General features: G+C 42.4%; 1 protein-coding gene across 2 annotated transcripts in view; it reads right to left on the bottom strand.

Moving 5' to 3' along the window:
- Positions 1-20,207, bottom strand: part of LOC139538807 (ephrin type-A receptor 3-like) — a 148,451-nt gene that overhangs the window by 37,994 nt on the left and 90,250 nt on the right. For both annotated transcript variants that reach the window (XM_071341261.1, XM_071341259.1), the window contains exons 9-11: positions 19,784-19,848; positions 19,044-19,169; positions 2,533-2,718 (exon numbers count right to left, since the gene is read on the bottom strand). In XM_071341261.1, the coding sequence (XP_071197362.1) occupies positions 2,533-2,718; positions 19,044-19,169; positions 19,784-19,848 (377 nt within the window). The remainder of the gene's footprint in view (positions 1-2,532; positions 2,719-19,043; positions 19,170-19,783; positions 19,849-20,207) is intronic.

The raw sequence follows: 20,207 nt of genomic DNA, 5'->3' as shown, positions 1-20,207 counted from the left end.
GTGTGTGTGTGTGTGTGTGAGTGTGTGTCAGTCTGTTCTCGCATGCCAACCAAACCCCTAAGAGCCTGCTATCAATCATAGAGTACCCCTCCAACACACAGACACAAACACATGCACGCACACACACACACGTTACTATGCTCTCCCCTCATTCTATCCTAAAAACAGAAAGAAACAAAGAATAATTTGCAATTAAGCCTGGCATTATTCACCAGCAGGGCTTTAATAGTCAGAGTGATGGAAGATGTATTCGACAAATAGAATCCCTATATGATTGAAAAAACAAAAGGGCAATTTTGCATTCCTCTCCGGGTTCTATGTACAGCCAGAAGAATGGGAAACTGAGTGGGTTTTCACTGACTTTGCTGAGTAACTGTGGTCCTGTCATAATGCTAAGAGATAATAGTTTTCACACGGCACAGTGTTTTTATCTAAACCGTCAACTAGAATACACAGGATTTCCTTTTTACCTTTTAGTCTGTTTTTCAGGAGAACTTAGATTCCATGGCCACAAACCTTTAGAGAAAATATGTGCAAGAGCCATATCAGAAGCATTATGTATATTAAGAACTTCCGTAGAACTTCTTCTGGTAAACATATCATTTTTACATGTCATTATCGACATTGTATAATAGGGCTGCACAATTAAATGTAATTCACATTGAAATCACATTATTTACATGTTCAATATCCATATGGTAGAGATCTACACTGAGTTTACCAAACATTAGGAACACCTTCCTAATATTGAGTTGCACCCCCTTTTGCTCTCAGAACAGCCTCAATTCATCGGGACATGAACTCTACAAGGTGTTGAAAGCATTCCACAGGGATGCTGTGCATGTTGACTCCAATGCTTCCCACAGTTGTGTCAAGTTGGCTGGATGTCCTTTGAGTGGTGGACCAGACTTTTTCTATTGTGTTATTGACTGTACGTTTGTTTATTCCATGTGTAATTCTGTGCTGTTGTTTGTGTCGCACTGCTTTGCTTTATCTTGGCCAGGTCACAGTTGTAAATGAGAACTTGTTCTCAACTGGCCTACCTGGTTAAATAAAGGTGAAAAAAAATTAAAAATAAAAGATTCTTGATACACACAGGAAACTGTTAAGCGTGAAAAACCCAGCAGCGTCGCAGTTCTTTTCACACTCAAACTGTTGCGCCAGGCACCTACTACCATACCCTGTTCAAAAGCACATAAATATTTTGTCTTGCCCATTCACCCTCTGAATGGCACACACACAATCTATGTCTCAATTGTCTCAAGGCTTAAAAATCCTTCTTTAACCTGTTTCCTCCCCTTCATCTACACTGTTTGAAGTGACGAGTGTTATCAATAAGGGATTATAGCTTTCACCTGGATTCACCTTCACTCAATATATATCGCATGCAATATTTTGAATTGCCACTGAGTGAAATGTCAATTTTTATAGTTTACTCTGTTTGTCGTCTCTCCGTTTGTCGTCTCTCTCCCTCTCTACTCTTGCAGCTGCTCAAATGCAGTCAACGGATTGTTTCAAAGAAGAACAATGCTGCTTTCCACTTTGCTTTTAAATCATTATTTTAATATTCCTACAGTTCACCCAAGTGTTTTGTATATCACAAATCAATTTGCAATTGCAATATTTGGTAAAAACAAAACGCAATTCGATTTTTGGCCCATATCTTCCAGCCCTATCGTATAATTATTTTCAACTACTGTATATTATGATTCAGAAATCCATGGCTGGGCTACAACTGATATGAAACATCATTAAAACAGATCTGTTCTGGCCTGCTGGTCAAGTTGACCAGAGCTGGCTAACCTCTGTAAAGTTTTACTGTGAGTTTTACAAGCCTGCTTGTTCCTTTAAACTGATCAGTTCATCTGCTGTAGAGCGATCAGAGGGAGAGATTTTATAGGTTTAACTCTTCAGTATAACGACATGGCCAGAACAGCAGTATTATGTGTGTGTGTATGTGTGTGTGTGTGTGTGTGTGTGTGTGTGTGTGTGTGTATGTGTGTGTGTGTGTGTGTGTGTGTGTGTGTGTGTGTGTGTGTGTGTGTGTGTGTGTGTGTGTGTGTGTGTGTGTGTGTGTGTGTGTGTGTGTGCGTACGTGCGCGCATGCACCAGGCCAGAGTGAGTTAACAGGCGGAGAGTGCAGTGAGGTGGAGACCGACTCTGATTGTGGACCAGAGGTCAAAGTAATTATTTCACCGTTTTTCGAGTAATTACCTTTAAGAGGCTGAGAATGTGTGAGTGTGTGAGAATATCTTTGTTAAGGAGCCTCGGGAGGGAGGGTGAGATTCAAGCCAATAGAACTCAATAAAAATGGATTCTCTTGTAAAGGTGTAGCCAGTTTCATAGAATTGTTCAGTGTATAACCAACAACACATTCTGTCCAAGGTTTTCTTATGGGCAGGATTCTTTAGGCTCCATCTGGCCAGGCATAACATACTTCATACATACATAAATATCACGCCAATATTTAATGAGTGATACGTTTGTTTTTCTCTCATTCTTATTGTATAGTAAGATATGGTCTGTACGTACTCTTGGTGACCACTCCCTCCAGCCTGATGATGTTTGGATGGTCAAACTGTCCCATGATTGACGCCTCGGACAGGAAGTCCCGCCTCTGTTTGTCGGTGTATCCTGCCTTCAGCGTCTTGATTGCCACACAGATCTCCTTCTTACTGGGCAGACGCAGACGACCACTGCACACCTCCCCAAACTCACCTAAACACACAAACATACACACACAGAGCGTTAATAACACACACATGCACTGTCACCAAGGACCTGAGGCACTGACACCAAGGACCTGAGGCACTGTCACCAAGGACCTGAGGCACTGTCACCAAGGACCTGAGGCACTGTCACCAAGGACCTGATGCACTGTCACCAAGGACCTGAGGCACTGTCACCAAGGACCTGATGCACTGTTACCAAGGACCTGGGGCACTGTCACCCAAGACCTGAGGCACTGTCACCAAGGACCTGAGGCACTGTCACCAAGGACCTGAGGCACTGTCACCAAGGACCTGAGGCACTGTCACCAAGGACCTGAGGCACTGTCACCAAGGACCTGAGGCACTGTCACCAAGGACCTGATGCACTGTCACCAAGGACCTGAGGCACTGTCACCAAGGACCTGAGGCACTGTCACCAAGGACCTGATACACTGTCACCAAGGACCTGAGGCACTGTCACCAAGCACCTGAGGCACTGTCACCAAGAACCTGAGGCACTGTCACCAAGGACCTGAGGCACTGTCACCAAGGACCTGAGGCACTGTCACCAAGGACCTGATTCACTGTCACCAAGGACCTGAGGCACTGTCACCAAGGACCTGAGGCACTGTCACCAAGGACCTGATGCACTGTCACCAAGGACCTGAGTCTACAATCAATTATTGATTACTTTTCATCAGAATAACTGTTATCATTTATTTCAGTTGGATCAGACCAGTCAGAGAGTCTTGCTTAATTTCATAACCACACACATTAGGCCATTATACGCATGTGCAGTCATATGTCTTTCTTGGAATCCATTTCCCTCACTGAGATAACAATGACTAATTGAAGGTTGACTACATTGGCCACAGTCTGTAAATGACCCTTCTACTTTCCATATCATATAAAGCACTATGACACTCATCAGAGCTGACCAATTATCATTCCAGCATAGTGAGACATGTACAGTATCATTCCAGCATAGTGAGACATATACAGTACCATTCCATCATAGTGAGGACATGTACAGTATCATTCCAGCATAATGAGGACATGTACAGTATCATTCCAGCATAGTGAGACATATACAGTACCATTCCATCATAGTGAGGACATATACAGTATCATTCCAGCATAATGAGGACATGTACAGTATCATTCCAGCATAGTGAGGACATGTACAGTATCATTCCAGCATAGTGAGACATATACAGTACCATTCCATCATAGTGAGGACATATACAGTATCATTCCAACATAGTGAGGACATGTACAGTATCATTCCAGCATAGTGAGGACATGTACAGTATCATTCCAGCATAGTGAGACATATACAGTATCATTCCAGCATAGTGCGACATGTACAGTATCATTCCAGCATACTGAGACATGTACAGTATCATTCCACCATAGTGAGGACATATACAGTATCATTCCAGCATAGTGAGACATGTACAGTATCATTCCAGCATAGTGAGGACATATACAGTATCATTCCAGCATAGTGAGACATGTACAGTATCATTCCAGCATAGTGAGGACATGTACAGTATCATTCCAGCATAGTGAGGACATGTACAGTATCATTCCAACATAGTGAGGACATGTACAGTATCATTCCAGCATAGTGAGGACATGTACAGTATCATTCCAACATAGTGAGGACATGTACAGTATCATTCCAACATAGTGAGGACATGTACAGTATCATTCCAGCATAGTGAGACATATACAGTATCATTCCAGCATAGTGAGACATGTACAGTATCATTCCAGCATACTGAGACATGTACAGTATCATTCCAGCATAGTGAGGACATATACAGTATCATTCCAGCATAGTGAGACATGTACAGTATCATTCCAGCATACTGAGACATGTACAGTATCATTCCAGCATAGTGAGGACATATACAGTATCATTCCAGCATAGTGAGACATGTACAGTATCATTCCAGCATACTGAGACATGTACAGTATCATTCCAGCATACTGAGACATGTACAGTATCATTCCAGCATAGTGAGGACATATACAGTATAATTCCAGCATAATGAGGACATGTACAGTATAATTCCAGCATAGTGAGGACATGTACAGTATCATTCCAGCATAGTGAGGACATATACAGTATCATTCCAGCATAGTGAGGACATGTACAGTATCATTCCATCATAGTGAGGACATGTGCAGTATCATTCCAGCATAGTGAGACATGTACAGTATCATTCCAGCATAGTGAGGCATGTACAGTATCATTCCATCATAGTGAGGACATGTACAGTATCATTCCAGCATAGTGAGACATGTACAGTATCATTCCAGCATAGTGAGGACATGTACAGTATCATTCCAGCATAGTGAGGACATGTACAGTATCATTCCAACATAGTGAGGACATGTACAGTATCATTCCAGCATAGTGAGGACATGTACAGTATCATTCCAACATAGTGAGGACATGTACAGTATCATTCCAACATAGTGAGGACATGTACAGTATCATTCCAGCATAGTGAGACATATACAGTATCATTCCAGCATAGTGAGACATGTACAGTATCATTCCAGCATACTGAGACATGTACAGTATCATTCCAGCATAGTGAGGACATATACAGTATCATTCCAGCATAGTGAGACATGTACAGTATCATTCCAGCATACTGAGACATGTACAGTATCATTCCAGCATACTGAGACATGTACAGTATCATTCCAGCATAGTGAGGACATATACAGTATAATTCCAGCATAATGAGGACATGTACAGTATAATTCCAGCATAGTGAGGACATGTACAGTATCATTCCAGCATAGTGAGGACATATACAGTATCATTCCAGCATAGTGAGGACATGTACAGTATCATTCCATCATAGTGAGGACATGTGCAGTATCATTCCAGCATAGTGAGACATGTACAGTATCATTCCAGCATAGTGAGGCATGTACAGTATCATTCCATCATAGTGAGGACATGTACAGTATCATTCCAGCATAGTGAGGACATGTACAGTATCATTCCAGCATAGTGAGACATGTACAGTATCATTCCAGCATAGTGAGGACATATACAGTATCATTCCAGCATAGTGAGGACATATACAGTATAATTCCAGCATAGTGAGGACATGTACAGTATCATTCCAGCATAGTGAGACATGTACAGTATCATTCCAGCATAGTGAGACATGTACAGTATCATTCCAGCATAGTGAGGACATGTACAGTATCATTCCAGCATAGTGAGACATATACAGTATCATTCCAGCATAGTGAGACATATACAGTATCATTCCAGCATAGTGAGACATGTACATTATCATTCCAGCATAATGAGGACATGTACAGTATCATTCCAGCATAGTGAGACATGTACAGTATCATTCCAGCATAGTGAGACATATACAGTATCATTCCAGCATAGTGAGACATATACAGTATCATTCCAGCATAGTGAGACATGTACATTATCATTCCAGCATAATGAGGACATGTACAGTATCATTCCAGCATAGTGAGACATATACAGTATCATTCCAGCATAGTGAGACATATACAGTATCATTCCAGCATAGTGAGACATGTACATTATCATTCCAGCATAGTGAGGACATATACAGTATCATTCCAGCATAATGAGGACATGTACAGTATCATTCCATCATAGTGAGGACATGTACAGTATCATTCCATCATAGTGAGGACATGTACAGTATCATTCCAGCATAGTGAGGACATGTACAGTATCATTCCAGCATAGTGAGGACATGTACAGTATTATTCCAGCATAGTGAGACATGTACAGTATCATTCCAGCATAGTGAGACATGTACAGTATCATTCCAGCATAGTGAGACATGTACAGTATCATTCCAGCATAGTGAGGACATATACAGTATCATTCCAGCATAATGAGGACATGTACAGTATCATTCCAGCATAGTGAGGACATGTACAGTATCATTCCATCATAGTGAGGACATGTACAGTATCATTCCAGCATAGTGAGGACATGTACAGTATCATTCCAGCATAGTGAGGACATGTACAGTATCATTCCAGCATAGTGAGGACATGTACAGTATCATTCCAGCATAGTGAGGACATGTACAGTATCATTCCAGCATAGTGAGGACATATACAGTATCATTCCAGCATAGTGAGACATGTACAGTATCATTCCATCATAGTGAGGACATGTACAGTATCATTCCAGCATAGTGAGGACATGTACAGTATCATTCCAGCATAGTGAGGACATATACAGTATCATTCCAGCATAGTGAGACATGTACAGTATCATTCCAGCATAGTGAGGACATGTACAGTATCATTCCAGCATAGTGAGGACATATACAGTATCATTCCAGCATAATGAGGACATGTACAGTATCATTCCATCATAGTGAGGACATGTACAGTATCATTCCAGCATAGTGAGGACATGTACAGTATCATTCCAGCATAGTGAGGACATATACAGTATCATTCCAGCATAATGAGGACATGTACAGTATCATTCCATCATAGTGAGGACATGTACAGTATCATTCCAGCATAGTGAGGACATGTACAGTATTATTCCAGCATAGTGAGACATGTACAGTATCATTCCAGCATAGTGAGACATGTACAGTATCATTCCAGCATAGTGAGGACATATACAGTATCATTCCAGCATAATGAGGACATGTACAGTATCATTCCAGCATAGTGAGGACATATACAGTATCATTCCAGCATAGTGAGACATATACAGTATCATTCCAGCATAGTGAGGACATGTACAGTATCATTCCAGCATAGTGAAGACATGTACAGTATCATTCCAGCATAGTGAGGACATATACAGTATCATTCCAGCATAGTGAGGACATGTACAGTATCATTCCAGCATAGTGAGACATGTACAGTATCATTCCAGCATAGTGAGACATGTACAGTATCATTCCAGCATAGTGAGGACATGTACAGTATCATTCCAGCATAGTGAAGACATGTACAGTATCATTCCAGCATAGTGAGGACATGTACAGTATCATTCCATCATAGTGAGGACATGTACAGTATCATTCCAGCATAGTGAGACATGTACAGTATCATTCCAGCATAGTGAGGCATGTACAGTATCATTCCATCATAGTGAGGACATGTACAGTATCATTCCAGCATAGTGAGGACATGTACAGTATCATTCCAGCATAGTGAGACATGTACAGTATCATTCCAGCATAGTGAGGACATATACAGTATCATTCCAGCATAGTGAGGACATATACAGTATAATTCCAGCATAGTGAGGACATGTACAGTATCATTCCAGCATAGTGAGACATGTACAGTATCATTCCAGCATAGTGAGACATGTACAGTATCATTCCAGCATAGTGAGGACATGTACAGTATCATTCCAGCATAGTGAGACATATACAGTATAATTCCAGCATAGTGAGACATATACAGTATCATTCCAGCATAGTGAGACATGTACATTATCATTCCAGCATAATGAGGACATGTACAGTATCATTCCAGCATAGTGAGACATGTACAGTATCATTCCAGCATAGTGAGACATGTACAGTATCATTCCAGCATAGTGAGGACATGTACAGTATCATTCCAGCATAGTGAGACATGTACAGTATCATTCCAGCATAGTGAGACATGTACAGTACCATTCCAGCATAGTGAGGACATATACAGTATCATTCCAGCATAATGAGGACATGTACAGTATCATTCCATCATAGTGAGGACATGTACAGTATCATTCCAGCATAGTGAGGACATGTACAGTATCATTCCAGCATAGTGAGGACATGTACAGTATCATTCCAGCATAGTGAGACATGTACAGTATCATTCCAGCATAGTGAGGACATGTACAGTATCATTCCAGCATAGTGAGGACATGTACAGTATCATTCCAGCATAGTGAGGACATATACAGTATCATTCCAGCATAGTGAGACATGTACAGTATCATTCCAGCATAGTGAGGACATGTACAGTATCATTCCAGCATAGTGAGGACATATACAGTATCATTCCAGCATAATGAGGACATGTACAGTATCATTCCATCATAGTGAGGACATGTACAGTATCATTCCAGCATAGTGAGGACATGTACAGTATCATTCCAGCATAGTGAGGACATATACAGTATCATTCCAGCATAATGAGGACATGTACAGTATCATTCCATCATAGTGAGGACATGTACAGTATCATTCCAGCATAGTGAGGACATGTACAGTATTATTCCAGCATAGTGAGACATGTACAGTATCATTCCAGCATAGTGAGACATGTACAGTATCATTCCAGCATAGTGAGGACATATACAGTATCATTCCAGCATAATGAGGACATGTACAGTATCATTCCAGCATAGTGAGACATGTAGAGTATCATTCCAGCATAGTGAGGACATATACAGTATCATTCCAGCATAGTGAGACATATACAGTATCATTCCAGCATAGTGAGGACATGTACAGTATCATTCCAGCATAGTGAGGACATATACAGTATCATTCCAGCATAGTGAGGACATGTACAGTATCATTCCAGCATAGTGAGACATGTACAGTATCATTCCAGCATAGTGAGACATGTACAGTATCATTCCAGCATAGTGAGGACATGTACAGTATCATTCCAGCATAGTGAGGACATGTACAGTATCATTCCAGCATAGTGAAGACATGTACAGTATCATTCCAGCATAGTGAGGACATGTACAGTATCATTCCATCATAGTGAGGACATGTACAGTATCATTCCAGCATAGTGAGACATGTACAGTATCATTCCAGCATAGTGAGGCATGTACAGTATCATTCCATCATAGTGAGGACATGTACAGTATCATTCCAGCATAGTGAGGACATGTACAGTATCATTCCAGCATAGTGAGACATGTACAGTATAATTCCAGCATAGTGAGGACATATACAGTATAATTCCAGCATAGTGAGGACATATACAGTATAATTCCAGCATAGTGAGGACATGTACAGTATCATTCCAGCATAGTGAGACATGTACAGTATCATTCCAGCATAGTGAGACATGTACAGTATCATTCCAGCATAGTGAGGACATGTACAGTATCATTCCAGCATAGTGAGACATATACAGTATCATTCCAGCATAGTGAGACATATACAGTATCATTCCAGCATAGTGAGACATGTACATTATCATTCCAGCATAATGAGGACATGTACAGTATCATTCCAGCATAGTGAGACATGTACAGTATCATTCCAGCATAGTGAGACATGTACAGTATCATTCCAGCATAGTGAGGACATGTACAGTATCATTCCAGCATAGTGAGGACATGTACAGTATCATTCCAGCATAGTGAGGACATGTACAGTATTATTCCAGCATAGTGAGACATGTACAGTATCATTCCAGCATAGTGAGGACATATACAGTATCATTCCAGCATAGTGAGACATGTACAGTATTATTCCAGCATAGTGAGGACATGTACAGTATCATTCCAGCATAGTGAGGACATATACAGTATCATTCCAGCATAATGAGGACATGTACAGTATCATTCCATCATAGTGAGGACATGTACAGTATCATTCCAGCATAGTGAGGACATGTACAGTATCATTCCAGCATAGTGAGGACATATACAGTATCATTCCAGCATAATGAGGACATGTACAGTATCATTCCATCATAGTGAGGACATGTACAGTATCATTCCAGCATAGTGAGGACATGTACAGTATTATTCCAGCATAGTGAGACATGTACAGTATCATTCCAGCATAGTGAGACATGTACAGTATCATTCCAGCATAGTGAAGACATGTACAGTATCATTCCAGCATAGTGAGGACATGTACAGTATCATTCCAGCATAGTGAAGACATGTACAGTATCATTCCAGCATAGTGGGGACATGTACAGTATCATTCCAGCATAGGTAGGACATATACAGTATCATTCCAGCATAGTGAGGACATGTACAGTATCATTCCAGCATAGTGAGGACATGTACAGTATCATTCCAGCATAGTGAGGACATGTACAGTATTATTCCATCATAGTGAGGACATGTACAGTATCATTCCAGCATAGTGAGGACATGTACAGTATTATTCCATCATAGTGAGGACATGTACAGTATCATTCCATCATAGTGAGGACATGTACAGTATCATTCCAGCATAGTGAGGACATATACAGTATCATTCCAGCATAGTGAGGACATGTACAGTATCATTCCAGCATAGTGAGGACATGTACAGTATCATTCCATCATAGTGAGGACATGTACAGTATCATTCCAGCATAGTGAGGACATGTACAGTATCATTCCAGCATAGTGAGACATGTACAGTATCATTCCAGCATAGTGAGACATGTACAGTATCATTCCAGCATAGTGAAGACATGTACAGTATCATTCCAGCATAGTGGGGACATGTACAGTATCATTCCAGCATAGTGAGGACATGTACAGTATCATTCCAGCATAGTGAGACATGTACAGTATCATTCCAGCATAGTGAGGACATGTACAGTATCATTCCAGCATAGTGAAGACATGTACAGTATCATTCCAGCATAGTGGGGACATGTACAGTATCATTCCAGCATAGGTAGGACATATACAGTAGCATTCCAGCATAGTGAGGACATGTACAGTATCATTCCAGCATAGTGAGGACATGTACAGTATCATTCCAGCATAGTGAGGACATGTACAGTATCATTCCATCATAGTGAGGACATGTACAGTATCATTCCAGCATAGTGAGGACATATACAGTATCATTCCAGCATAGTGAGGACATGTACAGTATCATTCCAGCATAGTGAGGACATGTACAGTATCATTCCAGCATAGTGAGGACATGTACAGTATCATTCCAGCATAGTGAGACATATACAGTATCATTCCAGCATAGTGAGACATATACAGTATGTACTATCCCTCTGAGGTATGAAGCCTCTCTGGTGATGTCACACCCTGATCTGTTTCACCTGTTCCTGTGATTGTCTCCACCCCCTCCAGGTGTCGCTTATTTTCCCCAGTGTATTTATCCCTGTGTTTCCTGTCTCTCTGTGCCAGTTCGTCTTGTATGTTTCCAAGTCAACCAGAGTGTTCCCGTTCTCCTGCTTTTTGCATTCTCCTTTTTCTAGTCCTCCCGGTTTTGACCCTTGCCTGTTTCTGGACTCTGTACCTGCCTGCCTGACCATTCTGCCTGCCTTGACCACGAGCCTGTCTGCCACACTGTACCTCCTGGACTCTGATCTGGTTTTGACCTTTTGCCTGTCCATGACCATTCTCTTGCCTACCCCTTTTTAGATTATTAAACATTGTAAGACTCCAACCATCTGCCTCCTGTGTCTGCATTTCGGTCTTGCCTTGTGCCTTGATAGGTGGATAGTTTCTCTGATGGATAGGATCACAGAAAATAAAAGTTCTATTAGACACAGGACGAGAACTACCCTCTAGCAGCCCACTTTATCCAGCACCAACATACAGTCATTGAACTGAAGAATTCTGGGCAATAGAGAATGTAAAAAAGAGGCTAAATGGATCCACCTCCTAGACACTGTTTATCCCCATGGACGTAACAAACAACTACAGCTAAACTAGTATACTTAGCCCGTCCTAGACTGACTAGTCTATAGCCTCTTGTGTACTTTACTTTACTCTTCTGAATTATAGTATATTCACTATATTGTGCTTCTTTTTTATGGAACGTGTTTTACGCACCAGTGCATATACTGTCCTTTACGCACCAGTGCATATACTGTCCTTTACGCACCAGTGCATATACTGTCCTTTACGCACCAGTGCATATACTGTCCTTTACGCACCAGTGCATATACTGTCCTTTACGCACCAGTGCATATACTGTCCTTTACACTCCAGTGCATATACTGTCCTTTACGCACCAGCGCATATACTGTCCTTTACGCACCAGCGCATATACTGTCCTTTACGCACCAGCGCATATACTGTCCTTTACGCACCAGTGCATATACTGTCCTTTACGCACCAGTGCATATACGGTCCTTTACGCACCAGTGCATATACTGTCTTTTACGCACCAGTGCATATACTGTCATTTACGCACCAGTGCATATACTGTCCTTTACGCACCAGTGCATATACTGTCCTTTACACACCAGTGCATATACTGTCCTTTACGCACCAGTGCATATACTGTCCTTTACGCACCAGCGCATATACTGTCCTTTACGCACCAGTGCATATACTGTCCTTTACGCACCAGTGCATATACTGTCCTTTACGCACCAGCGCATATACTGTCCTTTACGCACCAGTGCATATACTGTCCTTTACGCACCAGTGCATATACTGTCCTTTACGCACCAGTGCATATACTGTCCTTTACGCACCAGTGCATATACTGTCCTTTACGCACCAGCGCATATACTGTCCTTTACGCACCAGCGCATATACTGTCCTTTACGCACCAGTGCATATACTGTCCTTTACGCACCAGTGCATATACTGTCCTTTACGCACCAGCGCATATACTGTCCTTTACGCACCAGCGCATATACTGTCCTTTACGCACCAGTGCATATACTGTCCTTTACGCACCAGTGCATATACGGTCCTTTACGCACCAGCGCATATACTGTCCTTTACGCACCAGTGCATATACTGTCCTTTACGCACCAGTGCATATACTGTCCTTTACGCACCAGTGCATATACTGTCCTTTACGCACCAGTGCATATACTGTCCTTTACGCACCAGTGCATATACTGTCCTTTACGCACCAGTGCATATACGGTCCTTTACGCACCAGTGCATATACTGTCCTTTACGCACCAGCGCATATACTGTCCTTTACGCACCAGCACATATACTGTCCTTTACGCACCAGCGCATATACTGTCCTTTACGCACCAGCGCATATACTGTCCTTAATGCACCAGTGCATATACTGTCCTTTACGCACCAGTGCATATACTGTCCTTTACGCACCAGTGCATATACTGTCCTTTACGCACCAGTGCATATACTGTCCTTTACGCACCAGTGCATATACTGTCCTTTACGCACCAGTGCATATACTGTCCTTTACGCACCAGTGCATATACTGTCCTTTACGCACCAGCGCATATACTGTCCTTTACGCACCAGCGCATATACTGTCCTTTACGCACCAGCGCATATACTGTCCTTTACGCACCAGCGCATATACTGTCCTTTACGCACCAGTGCATATACTGTCCTTTACGCACCAGTGCATATACTGTCATTTACGCACCAGCGCATATACTGTCCTTTACGCACCAGTGCATATACTGTCCTTTACGCACCAGTGCATATACTGTCCTTTACGCACCAGTGCATATACTGTCCTTTACGCACCAGTGCATATACTGTCCTTTACGTACCAGTGCATATACAGTCCTTTACGCACCAGTGCATATACTGTAATTTACGCACCAGTGCATATACTGTCCTTTACGCACCAGCGCATATACTGTCCTTTACACACCAGCGCATATACTGTCCTTTACGCACCAGTGCATATACTGTCCTTTACGCACCAGTGCAAATACTGTCCTTTACGCACCAGTGCATATACTGTCCTTTACGCACCAGTGCATATACTGTCCTTTACGCACCAGTGCATATACTGTCCTTTACGCAGGCAAATCAGATAGATTATCCCTTTACGCACCAGTGCATATACTGTCCTTTACGCACGCAACTCAGATAGATTATCCCTTTACACACTTTCTTTGTATATATACCTGTGCCTTATTTTCTATGTTGCGTGATAATGTTGTATATATGTTTTGTATATCGTTTATTTTCCTGTCATGTGACATTTACTGGTCCCGACCTCTATCTCTAGAGACGTCAGTTTCCATCCACAACGCTGCCTGAGGAAGCCTCTAGAAGTCGTGTTGCAGTTGTGCGTCATGATGTACAATGCTGATCTGCTCCTATATGTATTCTTTTGTAAATCTTTTCTGTTAATAGTTCACTAAACTTTACTGCGAAGGCCTGGCCGCCTACTTTTCTTATTTTTGTGTAGGACAGTGACGTCACAGCTAAAACATGCCAAGCCCTCTCTCCAGGATGATCATTTCCCATAGCGGAGTTGGATCAGAGACGCAGGATCGGTACTGAGTCAGAGACACACACACGCAAGGAGGCATATCACACGCACACACACACACGCATACACACACATTCAGAGGGTCAGTAGTACTGGCCTGAGATTGGGTCTGGAAGAATTTAGCAGAATAATTACAGGCTGTCTAAACAGAGCAGCACGCAGCCTGCTGGGCTATGGGAGGGGGGGTCACAGCTGGGCTGTGGTTGGCCAGTGGAACGGCTGGGAAATGACCAGCACCAGGGTCAGTATTACCCTACCCTCCATCCACTCCTCTGATAAGCAAGGAAAGTTATTTGATTAATGACACAAACTCTCTCTGCTTTCTTAGGCTTTGATGCCTGCAGGTCATCTGTAAGGTGATGCCTTGTGTTTTAAAACAACCATGCAGAGAGAGAGTCTTTCAGATCTACTGCAGGGTGTCAAATACACGGCCCGCGAGGGGGTCCAATCCGGCTCCCGGGTGGTTTGCGTAATTGAAAAAAATTATATACACTACCGTTCAAAAGTTTGGGGTTACTTATAAATGTCCATGTTTTTGAAAGGAAAGCACATTTTTCGTCCATTAAAATAACATCAAATTGATCAGAAATACAGTGTAGACATTGTTAATGTAGTAAATGACTATTGTAGCTGGAAACGGCAGATTTTTAATGGAATATCTACAGAGGTGTACAGAAGCCCATTATCAGCAACCGTCACTCCTGTGTTCCAATGACATGTTGTTTTAGCTAATCCAAATGTATTATTAAGGCTAAATGATAATTAGAAAACGCTTTGCAATGATGTTAGCACAGCTGAAAACTGTTGTCTGATTAAAGAAGCAATAAAACTGGCCTTATTTAGACTAGTTGAGTATCTGGAGCATCAGCATTTGTGGGTTCGATTACAGGCTCAAAATGGCCAGAAACAAAGAACTTTCTTCTGAAACTCATCAGTCTATTCTTGTTCTGAGAAATGAAGGCTATTCCATGCGAGAAATTGCCAAGAAACTGAAGATCTCGTACAGAGCTGTGTACTACTCCCTTCACAGAACAGCGCAAACTAGCTCGAACCAGAATAGAAAGAGGAGTGGGAGGCCCCGGTGCACAACTGAGCAAGAGGACAAGTACATTAGAGTGTCAAGTTTGAGAAACAGACGCCTCACAAGTCCTCAATTGACAGCTTCATAAAATAGTACCTTCAAAACACCAGTCTGAACGTCAACAGTGAAGAGGCGACTCCGGGATGCTGGCCTTCTAGGCAGAGTTGCAAAGAAAAAGCCATATCTCAGATTAACCAATACAAATTAAAGATTAAGATGGGCAAAATAACTGGACAGAGGAACTCTGCCTAGAAGGCCAGCATCCCGGAATTGCCTCTCCACTGTTGGCTGAAAAGTTGCTTCCTTCTCCTCTGACAATGTTCCCCAACTCTGAGGATTGTTTTCTCCAGCAGGACAATGCTCCATGCCACACAGCCAGGTCAATCAAGGTGTGGATGGACCACCAGATCAAGACCCTGTCATGGCCAGCCCGATCTCCAGACCTGAACCCCATTGAAAATCTCTGGAATGTGATCAAGAGGAAGATGGATGGTCACAAGCCATCAAACAAAGCTGAGATGCTTTATTTTTTGCACCAGGAGTGGCATAATCTCACCCAACATCAATTATTTTTTATTTTACCTTTATTTAACTAGGCAAGTCAGTTAAGAACAAATTCTTATTTTCAATGACGGCCTAGGAACAGTGGGTTAACTGCCTTGTTCAGGGGCCAAAAGACAGATTTGTACCTTGTCAGCTCGGGGATTCAATCTTGCAACCTTTCGGTTACTAGTCCAATGCTCTAACCACTAGGCTACCTGCCGCCCCCCACTTTGTCAATGTGAAAGACTGGTGGAGAGCATGCTAAGACGCATGAAAGCTGTGATTGAAAATCAGGGTTATCCCACCAAATATTGGTTTCTCAACTCTTCCTAAGTTAAAACATAATTGTGTTGTTTAAAAATGAATATGAACTTATTTTCTTTGCATTATTCGAGGTCTGACAACACTGCATCTTTTCTGTTATTTTGACCAGTTGTCATTTTCTGCAAATAAATGCTCTAAATGACAATATTTTTATTTAGAATTTGGGAGAAATGTTGTCAGTAGTTTATAGAATTAAACAAAAATATTCATTTTACCCAAACACATACCTATAACTAGTAAAACCAGAGACTGATCATTTTGCAGTGGTCTCTTAATTTTTTCCAGAGCTGTATAGTGCATTTCGGAAAGTATTCAGACCCCTTCACTTTTTTCACTTTTTGTTACATTACAGCCTTATTCAAAAATGGATTAAATTGTTTTTCCCCTCATCAACCTACACACAATACCCCATAATGACAACATGAAAACAAGTTTTTAGAAATGTTTGCTAATTTATTACAAATAAACAACTTAAATACCTTATTTACATAAGCATTCAGATCTCAAGGATGCTCAATGAAAACAGGATGCACCTGAGCTCAATTTCAAGTCTCATTGCAAAGTGTCTGAATACTTAGGTAAATATGATATTTCAGTTTGACATTTTTTATAAATTTGCAGTTTTTGCTTTTTCATTATGGGGTATTGTGTGTAGATTGATAAGGGGGAAAAACAATTGAATCCATTTTAGGACTATTTTTTGCACATTTTGACAGCAAGGAAATATAACACATTTTCAGTGCAGCCCTCTGGACCTCGTTGAAGACCGAATGCGCCCCCCGGGGAAGAATTTGTTTGACACCCCTGATCTACAGGAACAGCTAAACTCTAGAGGGAGTGTATACTGCATTCTACTCTGTAAGTGCAGGTCCTGTAGAGTGAGGTCTGTATGATGGCTTTACAGCCAGACGGAATTAGGAGACTAACATGCTGCTGTGTGTGTGTGTGTGTGTGTGTGTGTGTGTGTGTGTGTGTGTGTGTGTGTGTGTGTGTGTGTGTGTGTGTGTGTGTGTGTGTGTGTGTGTGTGTGTGTGTGTGTGTGTGTGTGTGTGTGTGTGTGTGTGTGTGTGTGTGTGTGTGTGTGTGTGTGTGTGTGTGTGTGTGTGTGTGTGTGTGTGTGTGCTCTCCCACTGCCTGCTATTCCCATGAATCACAATGCATTAACTTCATGTCTACACTCCTGCTGAAGACATCAGGGGGAGAGGGAACAGGAGAGAGGAAAGGTGGAGAAAGGGTGAAAAAAAGGAAAGGGAGAAAGGAGAGAGAGAGGAGAAAGGAGAGAGAGAGGAGAGAGAGGTAGAGAGGAGAGAGGAGAGAGGTAGAGGAGAGAGAGAGGTAGAGCAGAGAAAGGAGAGAGAGGAGAGAGGTAGAGAAAAGAAAGGAGAGAGAGAGAGGTAGAGAGGGAGCTGTGGGGGGTGTAAAATAATATCCCATCTGGAGGTGCGGCACTTTTACCCATAGTCCTATGCTCCAGCAGCATGCACTCTATTAAATGCAGTGAGGCAGGGAGGACTTCTTCCGTCTCCCTCTACATCCCCTTTCTCTATCCATCAATCCCTATCACTACCTCCACTCCCCTTCCGGCCACCTCTCAATCCAACCCTATATCCATATCACCTTTCCCTCCCACCCACCCATCCCTCATTCTTCTTCCCTTCCTCCCTCCCTTCCCTGCCTTTCCCTCTCTCCCTCCGTAGCAGGAGAGGAGTAAAATGAAGCTCTCCAGCTGAGGTGTTAAATGAATCTCATTCTCACCACATTCAGAACAAACACACTTCACTCTCAAATAGCTCCTCTTTGTGCCTCTGAATGCCAATGTATGTGACGTATATTTGGGATCGCTGCGAATCTAATGTGGGACATTTTGTTCAAGATGTCTTACTGTAGGTAACCGTATCTGAATGCTATGTGTTATTGACATGTTTGTGCTTCTACATCTGCATTGCTTGCTGTTTGTGGTTTTAGGCTGGGTTTCTGTACAGCACTTTGTGACATCTGCTGATGTAAAAAGGGATTTAAAAATACATTTGATTGATGTGTGTGTGTGTGTGTGTGTGTGTGTGTGTGTGTGTGTGTGTGTGTGTGTGTGTGTGTGTGTGTGTGTGTGTGTGTGTGTGTGTGTGTGTGTGTGTGTGTGTGTGTGTGTGTGTGTGTGTGTGTGTGTGTGTGTGTGTGTGTGTGTGTGTGTGTGTGTGATGTCTCTGGTCTCACCTGCTCCCACCACCTTGTCGATGGCGATACAGGAAGCATCCAGCTCCTTGGCAAACTCATGGACGGCTTGACTGGGGTCTTCATAGGTGTGAGGGTCTACGTAGGTCCTTATTCCTGGCAGACGCACTGAGGAGGGAGAGGCAGAAAGTTGGCAATTGTTTCATTGGGAGAACCAGAAGGTGTGTGTGTGTGTGTGTGTGTGTGTGTGTGTGTGTGTGTGTGTGTGTGTGTGTGTGTGTGTGTGTGTGTGTGTGTGTGTGTGTGTGTGTGTGTGTGTGTGTGTGTGTGTGTGTGTGTGTGTGTGTGTGTGTGTGTGTGTGTGTGTGTGTGTGTGTGTGTGTGTGTGTGTGTGTTTTTAGATTGTGTTAGCTATAGGAACAGGCAGTGGAGACTAGAGACTTTGGCTGGGTCACAAAACACATTACATCATTTGACATGTATGGATAAGTGACGTCATGTGACATGTATGAATGACTCACCCATCAATAAGGCCAGTCAATGGTTCATATGTAAGAACAACCCTAGGTTGTTTTATGAGTGTGGCCAGCCCCAATGAAAACATGTTTCTGTTCAAATAAACCCCAATCAGGAGATGGATTATACTGTACACAAACACCCTGGCCCTGTACCTAACTAACGCTGAGGTGGGGGTAGAATGACTCAATGTATTTTAGAAGAACCATTGACAGACAAAGAGACAGAGAAAAAGACAGACAGGGAGGGGAGAGAGGTGAACTTACGGTGACCGTTGCCAAAGTGCAGTCTCTTTTCGTCAGGCTGTTTAGACTTGCTGTAGCCACAGAACCTGTCAGTCACAATGATAGAGATTAAGGTCACACCTTTACCCATCAGCCTTCACTTTCCCCTTTCCCTTGCCTTACATCTGAGGGCATAGCACATTGTGTGTGTGTGTGTGTGTGTGTGTGTGTGTGTGTGTGTGTGTGTGTGTGTGTGTGTGTGTGTGTGTGTGTGTGTGTGTGTGTGTGTGTGTGTGTGTGTGTGTGTGTGTGTGTGTGTGTGTGTGTGTGTGTGTGTGTGTGCAGAGGAGAGCAGCAGTGAGTCCAGTCTACGATGGTGTTTTTCTTTGCTGTGAGCCAGAACAGGATCTGTTGGACTAGTAATGAGCCTGAGAGTTCTACTCTTACTGCAGCACTGACTGCCAAC

Source organism: Salvelinus alpinus, chromosome 14, assembly GCF_045679555.1.
Source record: "Salvelinus alpinus chromosome 14, SLU_Salpinus.1, whole genome shotgun sequence".
Classification (NCBI taxonomy): domain Eukaryota; kingdom Metazoa; phylum Chordata; class Actinopteri; order Salmoniformes; family Salmonidae; genus Salvelinus; species Salvelinus alpinus.
Note: the sequence above shows the minus strand (reverse complement) of the source record. Positions and strands in the feature narration are given on the sequence as shown.